This window comes from Lagopus leucura, unplaced genomic scaffold (assembly GCF_019238085.1).
Source record: "Lagopus leucura isolate 7727_CA_CO unplaced genomic scaffold, USGS_WTPT01 Super-Scaffold_100021, whole genome shotgun sequence".
Taxonomy (NCBI): Eukaryota; Metazoa; Chordata; class Aves; order Galliformes; family Phasianidae; genus Lagopus; species Lagopus leucura.
In genome coordinates, this window is record NW_024962274.1 from 12,324,151 (window position 1) to 12,336,495 (window position 12,345).

The 12,345-nt window shown below is 42.0% G+C and overlaps 1 protein-coding gene across 3 annotated transcripts in view; it reads right to left on the reverse strand.

The window, feature by feature from the left end:
* Positions 1–2,000: 2,000 nt before the first annotated feature.
* Positions 2,001–12,345, reverse strand: part of ARMC8 (armadillo repeat containing 8) — a 58,315-nt gene continuing 47,970 nt past the window's right edge. For all 3 annotated transcript variants that reach the window (XM_042878237.1, XM_042878236.1, XM_042878238.1), the window contains 7 exons: positions 12,012–12,104; positions 11,372–11,521; positions 9,544–9,639; positions 7,340–7,435; positions 6,804–6,876; positions 5,364–5,457; positions 2,001–4,564 (listed from right to left, as the gene is read on the reverse strand). In XM_042878237.1, coding sequence (XP_042734171.1) covers positions 4,531–4,564; positions 5,364–5,457; positions 6,804–6,876; positions 7,340–7,435; positions 9,544–9,639; positions 11,372–11,521; positions 12,012–12,104 — 636 coding nt within the window. In that variant the 3' untranslated portion in view covers positions 2,001–4,530. The remainder of the gene's footprint in view (positions 4,565–5,363; positions 5,458–6,803; positions 6,877–7,339; positions 7,436–9,543; positions 9,640–11,371; positions 11,522–12,011; positions 12,105–12,345) is intronic.

Sequence of the window (12,345 nt, forward strand, 5' to 3'; positions counted from 1 at the left end):
TCTCCAATTTTTATAATGACTTATGAAGTTCTTAACCTGGAATTTTTCCTGGTACCTCCCAACTTTTTCCAGCTTTGCAGCAACCTCTAAACACACAAACCCCTGGCACTGACCTCAGGGCCATATTTGCCTTGCTGCAGTTCCCCAGCGCTTCCCACCTGCCTTCAGGAACGCTTTTCTACCACCAGAATCTCACAGCAGGGCTCTGACAGCAGATACCCTAAGACCAAACTACATTCTTTCAATTCTCCGTGAATTTACAAGTTGTTCTGAGAGGCCCTCCAGCACGGCTGGCTCCCACTGACCTGAAGGACCGCCTCCTTTCTCTTTGCAGCCATTCTGTCACAGCAACAGCGGTCGCTGCGCAACGCTTTGCTGCTGTCTTCTAATTACGTCTTCTAATTACGTGACTCCGACCGCTGCCAACCTGCACCACAGAGAGAGTTTTACCTGTCGTTGCTTTTCTACCCAGCAGGACTCAGCAAGAGCAGGGCTGGAGCTGAGCGCTGCTGCAGCTTCTGGACCAAAACTACAACAGTGGGACTCCCAAGCCTGCGGAAGGAGCAGACTGGGCCCAGGTACCTGTGCAGCAGCTGGCAGCTCCCCAACACTGCTATGGCAGCACTGGGCGGAACAGCAGCCCGGCCCTCCCTGCTGCCCTTCTCCTGCTCGACTGCCGTGGGAAGCTGGGCTCCCTCTGCTGTGAGCCCCTCTGCCTGGCCGACCCACCCGGCTCTGCCTTCTGCCTTCTGCTGCATGTCCCCCTCCACTCCTCATCCCTCCCAAACCTTAGGTCACAGAGCCAGAATCACCCCATTGAGCACAGGGGAGAAGCTGCCAGCCATTCTCCAAACACAGCTCCATGCTAAGTTTTCTTCCCTCATCTGAAACAAGCATCCAACTGCCTGCAAGCGTTCAGGTCAACAGAGTTTCTGCTCACCCTGACTCCTGTGCCGGGCTCCTTGGTGCACACCTCAACCTGCTCCCTGCCCCTTGGCACACAGCAGCCATCCTCCAGCTGGCCACCTCCTGGCTCAGAACCTGGTTTCTGGTACAGCAGCTGCCCTCCCTCGTTGCCACCAGCAAGCTCAAGGTGACACTGCTTGGTGTCACAGGGACGCGGGCAGGGAATCCCCAGCCTGCATCACCAGTGTGGGTGAGCACTGCACTCCAGGGTGCCCCCACAGCTACCTCTATGTAAACGCGAGCCCCCAGTAAAACCCCAATGATTATGACCACAGCTGAATTTTCACGTTTATACCTAACAGGTGCCTACATGTCAGAATTACTCGCTCATCCCCTTTGAAAACTTATTTTCTTGACTTCAATAACGTAACCTCATGCACTGCAATTATTCCTCTGCCTGCTATATCACTGCCTTAGGGGAGACCGACAGAGGCAGGGCAGCTACTACCTGGCTAAAAGCTGTAGAAGTTTGGGGCTTTTTGTAATATGAGATGCTTGCCTTAAGAACACAAGATGCCTCTGAACACGTCGAGTAGCATGCTTCACTACCAGGAGCTCCATTTGTGATAGCAACAACTGGCAAATTGTCTCATTTGACTTTGAGAGAATACCCCAACCAGCAAGCTGGCAGTGGTGAGGTACAGCCAAGCATTCCAGCTGCCTGATCACCAGCACACTCCAAAGCAAAACCAATCACTTGGACACATGTAACCTTTGAGAGAATGGTTATCATCATTGGACCCTGCAAACAGACATAAGGAGCAAATACACTTTAAAAATTGATTAGGTTTGATTGGTTTTCAGGAAGAGAAACGGCACAAAGATGGCAGAAATGTGATCCTCTGTGTTGCGTCCAAACTCTGCTTGCTTTGGTTCTGCAAACTCTAGCTCAAGAAATGCCACCACCCAAGCAAAGCTGGCAAAGGCCTGGCCAGCACATTTGTTTCCATGCAAGCCTCAGGAAGCGACTGCGGGGCTGTGGAGATGGCACAGAGAGTGCCGACTGTTCCATGAAGTTCAGAAAAACCTACATGTTCTGGTAAAGTTTTTTTTTATTTACACTATTTTCTTCTCTTTGTACACACCTATAGCAACAGGAAAAATTATTCACAAAGCTTAACTGAAGGTAAAAATGTTCTCCATCCAACGGTTCGCCCTGCCAACACCTGCGGGAAATGGCAGCTGTTCTCACGCAGCAACAAGATTGTCTGAGCATTGTTTTTATCATTTCTGGTAGGATTTAGGAACCCACCACCTCAAAAGATGTACACAGATACTTACTCACCCTTCTTCTGAACACTTTTAGGCACCAAAGTTTTATAGAACCAAACTCAGAAAAGCAAAGTGGGGGAGGAGGAGGAGAAAAAGAGATGTGAAGGAACTGGAGCTCCTAAATGTACGTAGCAGGAGTGAGAACTCAGAAGCCAGATACAGTCTGTAAAGTTTTACATTCACAATACCTGCCTCAGAACTTTCCCTCAGGTCAAGCCAAAATGTATCTGATGGGATTTTATAGATAAGACTTCATTTCTGAGGTACTGCTACTTATCAAGTTCTCACTTATTTTCACTTTCATTCTTGTTCAGCCTCCGAAGTCCATCACAGAAAAAATTGCAGAAGGACATAAAAACTTCCAGTCACTTACTGCAATGCCTGGGGGAAAAGTGTCAGGTGCTCACTTTTATTTGTCTTTCGAGAGCAGAAGAAATTACATGAAGTGTATATATTCTCCTCTGCAACCATGTGATAACAGTTATCTGATACACAGCGCATTCAAATTCCAGGCCAAACCACGGTCACATTTTCTGACACGAGTAGTGACCTCTGAAAGAAGTAAGGCTGTCACAATTTGATCTTCTCATCAGAAATTAAAGATGAAGATACTTATCAAACCTGGTTAGCAAAGTTACAGACCTCTCTTCTTGCAGCAGCCTTCCTGAAGCTCAAGGTAACATAGGAAAGATTTGGTTTAAGACGTAGGCTGCAACCCTTAGCATGCCTGTTAGTGCTGTGTAGATACAGTGTGTGGAGATTGACGACTGAAACTATGGCCTAACCTGAAATTAGAAAGCAGACACGGGGAGAAAGCAACAACCCTGAACTGCACGAAGGAGAGCTCCTTGTGCTCCATTAGCTCCTATGCATATCTGAATCCTGAAGCCACTGGGGGGGGGGTCTTGTGTTCCAGTCTAACCTTACACACAGTCTTCATTTGTACCCAAATTTCTTCCACACTTACAGGCACCATTTCAGGAACTTACAGACAATTTAAGCCTCTGAATACATTAAAATCCCATCACTTATCACCCAGGTATCCAAATCCATGCATGTGTGTATATCTGTACATATACACACAATTTATAGCAACATGACTAAGCAAAAACAAAAAAATATATAATTTCAATCTGTTCCCCAACTTAATGCACCCATTAATAGAAATAATTTGCATGTTGCTTAACTATGACTGAAGGTAAAGGATGCAAAACAAAAAGAATCCCTTAATCACTGCTTGCCAGGTCCTTCTGGTCTCATAAAAGTGTAGCTTTTGCAACATGTTGTTCTCTCCACTGATACTAGGGATCAGCAAGTGTGTATCATTAGCAAAATCAACTAATCCTTCAGTAATTATCTGAGAAAATTCTTGGCTTCTACAGCAAGAGCTTATGCCTGCTTCTATTGCAGCCACCTCTCACTTCCCCCAAAAGTCAACAGTCATGCAAACTCCAAAGCATGAGACTTTCTTCCAAAACTGTGCAGGGCCGTAGAACAATCCTGCTGACCCACTCTGCTGATTTGAGTATTTCGTCAGTACTGAGTGACCCTGTGTGGCAGGACAGTGCTAACTCTTGGATCCTGTCAGTACAGAATGTGCTGCTTATAATTTGGGATATACGGGATATATGTCTCCCCTTATTTTCCTCTTTGAAAAGGAAGTATAATGTAAGTTAAGCTGAAGTTCAGAAATGCATATATTTTACTTAAAAACATTCATCTGTTCAAAATTCAAAATAAACTTTATGGGATACAACAGTTTTCGTTTTTTTTTTTAAATAACATTTCATTCAAACTGTATATAATTCATTGAAGTATTCGTACAGCAAACAATGGTTAACCCTTGAAAACCTGTAGAAAAAGATTTTCACACAAAAAAAGGAAAAACAAAATTGAGGTATCACACCCAACACGCGTTCATCCAAGCACACGCACACACTCAAACGCACTCACACACATCCACACACACAGGCTGCAGCAAAAGCAGAAAATTGTAGGCCCAAAAGGAAAATGATGACTGATTGTTCTATTCCAAAGTCCAGGTAGCTCAGGAAAAAAGAAACAAACAAACCAAAACAACCCCCCAAGAGTCCTCTGAGTAAAGAAACTACCTCAAAAAAATTCTCAAGTGCACTGGAGACCTGATCATTTAAACTGTTTCTGCAAAGCAGCTCCCTGCACCTAAGAAAAATGCAGCCCAAGGTGACTTGTGCAAATATAAGGAGTCAGGAATATTTCCTGCTGTTCCTTAAGTAGACATGAGGGGTGTCCATAGATTCCATTAGCCTTTGATCATGCAAGATACTGTTGGAGTGCTGTCTTCGCCCTGTAAGAGAAAAACAAGCTGTTAATTGTTGGGTTCTGGCTTTATCGTCAACGACTGCATGAGCAAAACTACATGTTACATCAGCAAGACAGGGAAGATAACCAGTGAGGTGACAGGAAACTGAATAGCTGCCTCCTTCATTTGGAAGGATCTCATTGGTGGTGCAGTGTGGGCTGTAACAGTTCAAGGATCCCCCTGCACCTGAGAACAAGGCCATCTAACCACGTACACTAGATGTTCAGCATAGCCTGAGCGACTGTCAGATACAGTGTGGATGAGGATGTATCTCGAACCTTGAATTTTTAAACAAAGAAATCCCCCTTCAGTTGGTGAAAAGCAATTATTTTTCTGTATGCTACAAATGTACCATGAAAGCAGTGACTGCAGCTGAGAAATGAACCTGTCAGTATCAGGAACACAGCCCACACGAGAAGCACATCATTCCTGTCAGTAAGACTGCCCCTACCAACGCCACACAGTGAGCTGAGAGGGTGAAAAGCAGCAGTCAGAACAGCTACAATTGATGCAATCTAACTTTATATGACATTTTGGCTACAAATACCTCCCAAGAAACTATGGTTACAGTTTCATCAATATTTCAGTTAATTCGGTGTTAATTACTAGGACCTGAATTGAAAATTTTGCTTCTCCTTTGAGCCCACACCTCCCAGCCATGCTCTCACACCCTCACAGTCCTTTCCAAAACCCAAGCCAACTCAGCATCCCAGAAGATCACATAATAAAAGCAAAGATTCTCCTCTAATGGTGTTTCTGGATTTTATTTTGTATTTGTACTCACTTGTCACACAGATTTGGATCCGACGACTGACTCAATTTATGTAGGATATCTACTATTCCCATGTCTCGCAGTTTATCCTGGCGTTCTTGTGAACCTATAACAATAAATTACATTCTTGGGAATATCACCAAAAAAAAACACAAAACAAAACCATATGCAGAACAGAAGAAAGGAGTGGCAGCAGAAACCAGCTCAAGGAGAGGGTATGGAGCACAGTGCAGCTAAAACACAGCGACGGAGAACTCCTTCAGCTGTGGCAACTTTGAAACAGAGCTCCAGTTTCTTTTTTGTATTTTAGTATGCATGTGTTTAAAGAAAAAGAAATAATTCAAGGGCAAAATGCCACACAAATTTTATCCTAATGCATGCAATTGAAGTCAAGCTTCTTTAATCTCATTTTTCTGATTTGGATACAAAGGACATTTAACTGGAGGTGGATTTTTTAGTCTAAGTTGTAGCACTGTGAGCAGAAAACCACTTGGAGCATAACTGTCACTGCTGAACAAAATTCTGTGACCCGAGAGAGGTGGAATAGGTTACAATGGAGGAAAAAAATGTCCTAACAGCACCAATTTCTTTATTGAAGAGCAGCACAGTCAATCTGAAGATCCGTAAATCATCCACCTAACAAAGCCCTCCTCCCAGCCCCAGTACTCCTCAAAGAACACCACTTCCCAGCCATTCTTCTCCTTCCTGCTATGCACTGCTGCCTCCATTTGTCCTCTCCATCCCCCACAACAAAACCACTTTTTTTGTTGTTTTGATGGTGCAGCATTCTTCAGTTCCCTGCCAGTTGCCTCCCACTACAGCTACAGGGTTACAACTCCTTTTTCCCATTCCTCCCAGTTCCAGCCACAAATCATTTTACTGGTTTCAGACCCTCACTGCCCAATCCATTCAGGTCTGGGAAAAATATCTTTCCAACAAAGCCCTTTTCTAATCCATTGCCATCCAATTCTCCCCAGTGAGTCTGCTCCCTCCAACGATGAATTTCCACAATCCCCTCACTGGGATTCTTTCGTTCCAATTGTTTTTAGATTTTGCAGAAATGCTGCAGGTGAAATCTATGTGATACTCATCAGCTCTTCTTTATTGACATCATCTTCCTCCCTTCCTGCCCCAGAACAGCTCCCTACATTTTCTATGTCCTGAGCACACTCACTTCTGCCATATTGCAGAAGATAATGATAATGATATAGGAAAGGAGTGGCAGCAGAAACCAGCTTAAGGAGAGGGGTATGGAGCACAGTTCAGCCAAAACACAGCAATGGAAAACTCCTTCAGCTGTGGCAACTTCGAAACAGAGCTGTGGATTCTATAATGATGTCTCCCTTTTCTATGCTTTGGATTCCATTGCACTGCAATAATGACTAGTATGCAACACTAGCCTTTTGATCAGGGTAGTAACTTGTCTGTGTATTAACAGTGAGGCTTTCTTACCTTCTTCTTCATTCCATATGAGATTAGATATACAGAACATGGCAGCAAGCTGAAGTTTAGCATTTGAATGACTCTAAATACAGAAAAAAACAGTATTCAAATTTAGAAGAAGAGATTCAGAATTTCTCACACTTACATTTTGGCATTCATCCTGTAACAAATGAGGTAGAAAAAGCTTGGACAAATTCTGTATCTATAACTTCTCTCAAAGATGACACCATGACATAAGACACTTTAATAGCTTTCAGTCAATTCCGTATGTAAGAGATCTACAGGATGCTTCTTTTTCAAGATCATTACAAATTTTCCAAGTAGGCATTGCTTAAGTCAGCATAACATTACTGTGGGAAATAACACTGGATATTCCTTCTAATCTGCCATATAGAGCTGCACAGCATGATTTCTTAAACATAACTGGGTAGACAAGAGCTAAGTGCATGGCAACAACCAACAGTTCACATGAATAAATGCTGAAGTGTCATCTTTAATTCTGGCAAAAGATCAAAATAAAACATTGAAGAGAAATTCCCCCATACCATGTAGTATTTGATTTTCTGCAGAATGTCATCATTGGTCATAATCAGTTCTTTTGCTGTTGTTCCATCTGCTATATTGGCAAGAATACATAACGTCTGAAAGAGACAAAAACTGTTAAGAATATTGGCTGCAGATCACATCCTATGATTTATACAGTTTTCCTGGCAGCTTAGAACTTGTAACAAACAATTCCTTTAATTAGTTTTAATATCTTTAATCTGGAGTTTCCAGCTTGCTTACATTTCGTCAGTGCCAAAGCGGTAACAACTGTGGTTGAACAGCCCTTCCAAAAACACAGTTTTTGCTGTTCTAAAAAATTAAGCAACATTCATTAATTCATTTCAGTGAGTGAAATTTAAGTCTCTTATGGAAATACGCAGCACGTAGAAAAGGTACAATATGTTGGAAAGGAGTCTGTTCTGTATCAGCAGCTAGAAAAAAAACAACACATCCATGTAGTTCTTTGGGTGAGAAAAAGGAAAAACAGAGCTCTGTCTGCTGATCCCTCAGAGAAATATTTTTTTTCCCCACAAGTTCTAATTACACATCTTACCTGCAGAGGTAACTCAAGCCAACTACTAATGCACCTGCTTATTTCTCGTGAATTAGAAAGGCCATCTTACAAAACAACCTTGAAGCAACAAAGCCCATGTTTGCACTACGTGCACAAGGCATTAAGACTTGCAAAGGCAGCTTTCCTGGTGCTCGGGAGGCACAGGGAGATGCTCTGTGAATTCTTCCCTTAAGAGCTGTGCAGGAACTCAGCCATGTTTTCTGTGCACGTGGCTGCAGAGGGCTCTGGAGAATGACCAGCACGTGTGTGATGCCTTTGTCTAAGCTGCATTCACGTTAGCAGTTGCAGACATCTATTATTTCCCAAAGCTGCTGATGACACACTAACAAGTCAGACAGTGATAAGCACCATCCTACTTGTGTGCAGTGTTGTGTGCAAGAGTTAGTTCTGAAACAAAAACACGTGATCTCTTTGCAGGGGTAAGCAAAGTGCTCTGTATACTAAGGCCCCAAAACTACATTCAGCTTTACAACAGCCTTCTTCCAGGAGGTGCACTTTCTCCTGCAAAATAATTCTCTGAGGTTGGCAGGCAAAATCACCTCCTGTTGCAATAAAGGCCATTTCACTTACTAGAGCTTTATCAAAAGCAATTTAGAAAGAAACAACTGTTTAATCCTCAGCTGTTTCACAACCATGTTTTTACTAAGCTTGCTACATATTTAGTCTTTTTTTTGTGTGTGTGTGTGTGGGTTGGTATTTTTTCTGCTAATTTTGCATTTTAAATGGCCACAAAAGACCTCTTTACTTCAGCCCACTCTTCAGCGAGCAGAGATTTAGATCACTCTGGATTTAGGGATTACAGACATTTGCCATGCTGTTCACCATCAATATCCATTCTAAGCTCCTCTGCAATCTCCCACAGCTTCTCAATGCCCCCATTATTCACCACCACATGCCCTATGTGAAGATAGTTAAACAGAGCCCTCATCTCTCATAATTAGCCAAAATTCTGCCGTCCATCCTCTTACTTTTGCTGTGGTAGCCTCACAGAAAGTATCTCTGTAAGCTGGCACCCTTACGCTGCTCTAAAACCAGAGATGCTTTTCCCTGTTGGACATCTCCTCTCTCAATTTCCCTTTACTCACGTATGCTTTTATTCTTCCAGCTGTAATTTTTGAGAGCACGCTCTTCTGATCTTATCTTGGGCTACACCAGCATGCTCTTCTCCCTGTCTCCTCTGCTGTGACCACTGCTGGCTCCCACAGCCCCCAGAACAGCTGAGATGCCACAGCTCCCACCAGAACACGTTGTGCCAGCAAAGCAGGCAGTAGCACTATTCTTCATTATTGACTGTTCCAACAGCTGCTGCAGGAGCAAATAACCATGAAGTTTTCCCAGCATGAAATACTGGCTTTGTTCTTTTCCCATGTCCCCGTTGCCCCCTTTCTGCCATGCCACTGCCTTACATTTAATTCTTTCATTTTTTAATTCAATTCCAACATGTTTATAATAATGCACTGAAGAGGAATTTCTTGTAGGTACTGAAGTTATTAAGTGGACAGACCTCAGTAAAATAGCCACAGCACATCATAATCCTCAAGAAAGTTAACATGATGAGAACAGTGAGCATTTTTAGATGTTTCTCAAATTGTATTCTGCCATGAGAACTTGAAACAAAAGAAAGGATACCTGTTCCTTGACTTCTATGTTGTGCTCCCCTTCCAAAATGAGGGTCACTGCTTGCATGATTTGCTTCCCATGAGTACTCATTATATGGTCTATGTGCTGTTAAAGCAATGAAATATAGTTAGAAGTAATTTTCCAGACACAGAGGTGGCATTCCTACATGAATTACTTTAAATAAAGAGTAGCAACATCGCACAAAGTTCCTAGCTCATAGCAAGGTCTCCCAAAACACAAAGCAGCAGAAACACCTGGTAATATTCCTCTTCATTTGAACCCTGGTCACGTTTGAGAGAGCATGATATGAGCCTTGGTTTTTGGTTCACTGAAACCTGTAGAAAACAAAGCACTGGGTTCCTGTTTGGCCATAGTCTGAAGACTAAATCCTGCTGAACGCAAGCTCTCAGTATGATGCTGCAGTTAGAAAGAACCACCTTCTCTCCTCTGATAACAGGACATAAAAGAGGGCTAAAGAAGTGTGGCTTTTTTTTCCCCTGGAACTTTTTGGTACAGTTACTGGAACACTGCAACCAGGTTTGACATCCTCATTTAAAATCAAAAAAAGCCCTTAAAGGATTCAGAAAGACAAGATGCATGAATTACTTATAGTCGAGGAAAACTGTTTCCAGGTCAGAGACTTACAGGTAAAAATGTCATATGATTAAGGACTACAGACACCTGTACAAGAATTAAAGTGGTCATAAGGAGTAACAGCAAAAAAGAAAGTGAAACCAGATCTACTGGAGGAACTGATAGCAAAACTCAGGAGTGACCACCAGACATAACCAGTGCACAGCACACACTGCAATGTTTTGAGCCGGAACTCCTTATGGATAAAGATTCTTGTAGGATTTCTTACAATTGCTGGCACTGGCTTTTTTTCTGGCTTTGAATTGTTACAGACAGTAGGTGAAGCTGGGACAGATCAGAACAAATAACACTTCAAAATAATGAGACTTCGCTGTTGGAGCTCAGGGTGAATTTAATGAATGACAGGTTGCTCTTTTCACATGAAAATCTTCACATCAAGACAGCGTAAATTCTCTATGAAGCTTATTGAGATTCAACGAGTACACATATCAGAAGATATTTTGCAGTGACCTTTTTGTAGTAGAAACACAATACGTGTTAAATGCACAGTAGAGGCTTCGTGGTATTTTTCCCCCACAAAAATGCTGGCTTGCCAAATGTTTGCTGCATGTTTTCCCTCTGTTCTTCACAGGGGATTACCCCTTTCTTTTCCTCCACCAATACCTCTTTCTCCCTGTCAAAAACAATTCATGGGCTTACATTTTCAAACCATTTTATTTTAGGTTGTAAAACGAGCGTATGCATTTTTCTCCCAAGCGCACAGTCCCACAGTCAAATTCAAGAAGTCTGTACTCACTACACAGTTGGGTAAGAACAGAAACATGTCAGGTATCCTCCACACAAAGCACCTCTCCACATATTGACTCAAGTGCAACTCTCTCATCGCTATTTCAGACAAGTTTCACTGAAAGATTTTTTGGAGAACATTGTGGGAAGCTAAATGTCATGGAATTGATGATGAAATACAACTGTCTAGTCCTCTATTTGTAACAGTTACCAAGTTTCAGTGGATGACAGAATTCTTTCCAATTTTTCTGATGCTGGTTTGAACTTTTCTTTACAGATACTGGGAGAAACGCAAAGAAGAGCCCTCAATTTTAGCCATGCATCAAACAGCAATAAACAGAAAACCATTTTGTATTCTCAGCCAAAATCTTTGCTTTGTCAAAAAAAAAAAAGTAATCATTAATTTGCCCCGTCTGTATGTTTGATCAGAAGAAAGTCTGTTAGCAGCTCTACTTACTGGACGAGTAGACAGAAGATTCCTGAGCAACCCTAAAGTTTTCATCAGAACATTTACATCGGAATCAGAGAGTAACTGGAATAACTGCTCTGTGCTCAGACCTCGTAAGATGTCTGATTTGATCTTCTGTTCAGCTTGAAATGCCATATTCTGAAAAAGACAGTGTTTTTTAAACCTTAAGCTTTAGTTTTTACTTTAAGTAGACAGTTATCTGCAAGCATATATATGTCCTTCCTAAAGTAATCCCAAAATTGTTATAACTTACAAAGAATTGTAAATTCTCCATAACAGTGTGTTTATGGCTATGCAATAAATCAATATCCACACAGTTTTATGGCTTATTTTGCTGACCTGGTTATTACCCACTTTTGTTTGCCCCCATCATGCTACTGACACTGCTCAAATATTTGCCTGAATGATCCAGACAACCAAATGTGTATCTGAATGAAAGGCTTCTCATTCATTTCTAACTGTTGAAGTGTTCCAGGCTGACAGTGCTTCCCTTCTTTAAATGGACAGAATGAAAAAACAGATTTCACTTACACTATCTCCAGTAACAACTCACAAGTTCCTTAAGTCACATTAACAAACTGCTTCAGAAGTGCAATTGCAAGCAGCATTCCATCAGTATTTTACTCACCATTAAAGCCCAAATGCCATTCACTCGCAAGGCAAGATTTTCACTTTGTGTTAAACTACATAGAAGTTCTATGGCTCCTGATTCCAAAATAGGCTAAAATGAACAAGTTGGGACAAAAAAGTAAAAAAGCAGTAATTCTGTAAGAGAATCATATCCCCAGTTAAAGTTTGTTTTCTTGGTGCTCACAAGTTTTTTTTAGACAATCATTATTCTACAAGTCAAAAAATTCATTTACACTTCTTTTCCCCTTCAGAGAATACATTTGACTAGTCAACAATATTTAACTGTCACACCACTGTAAGCAGGCTTACTTTTTATTAGAAAGCAATCTGTG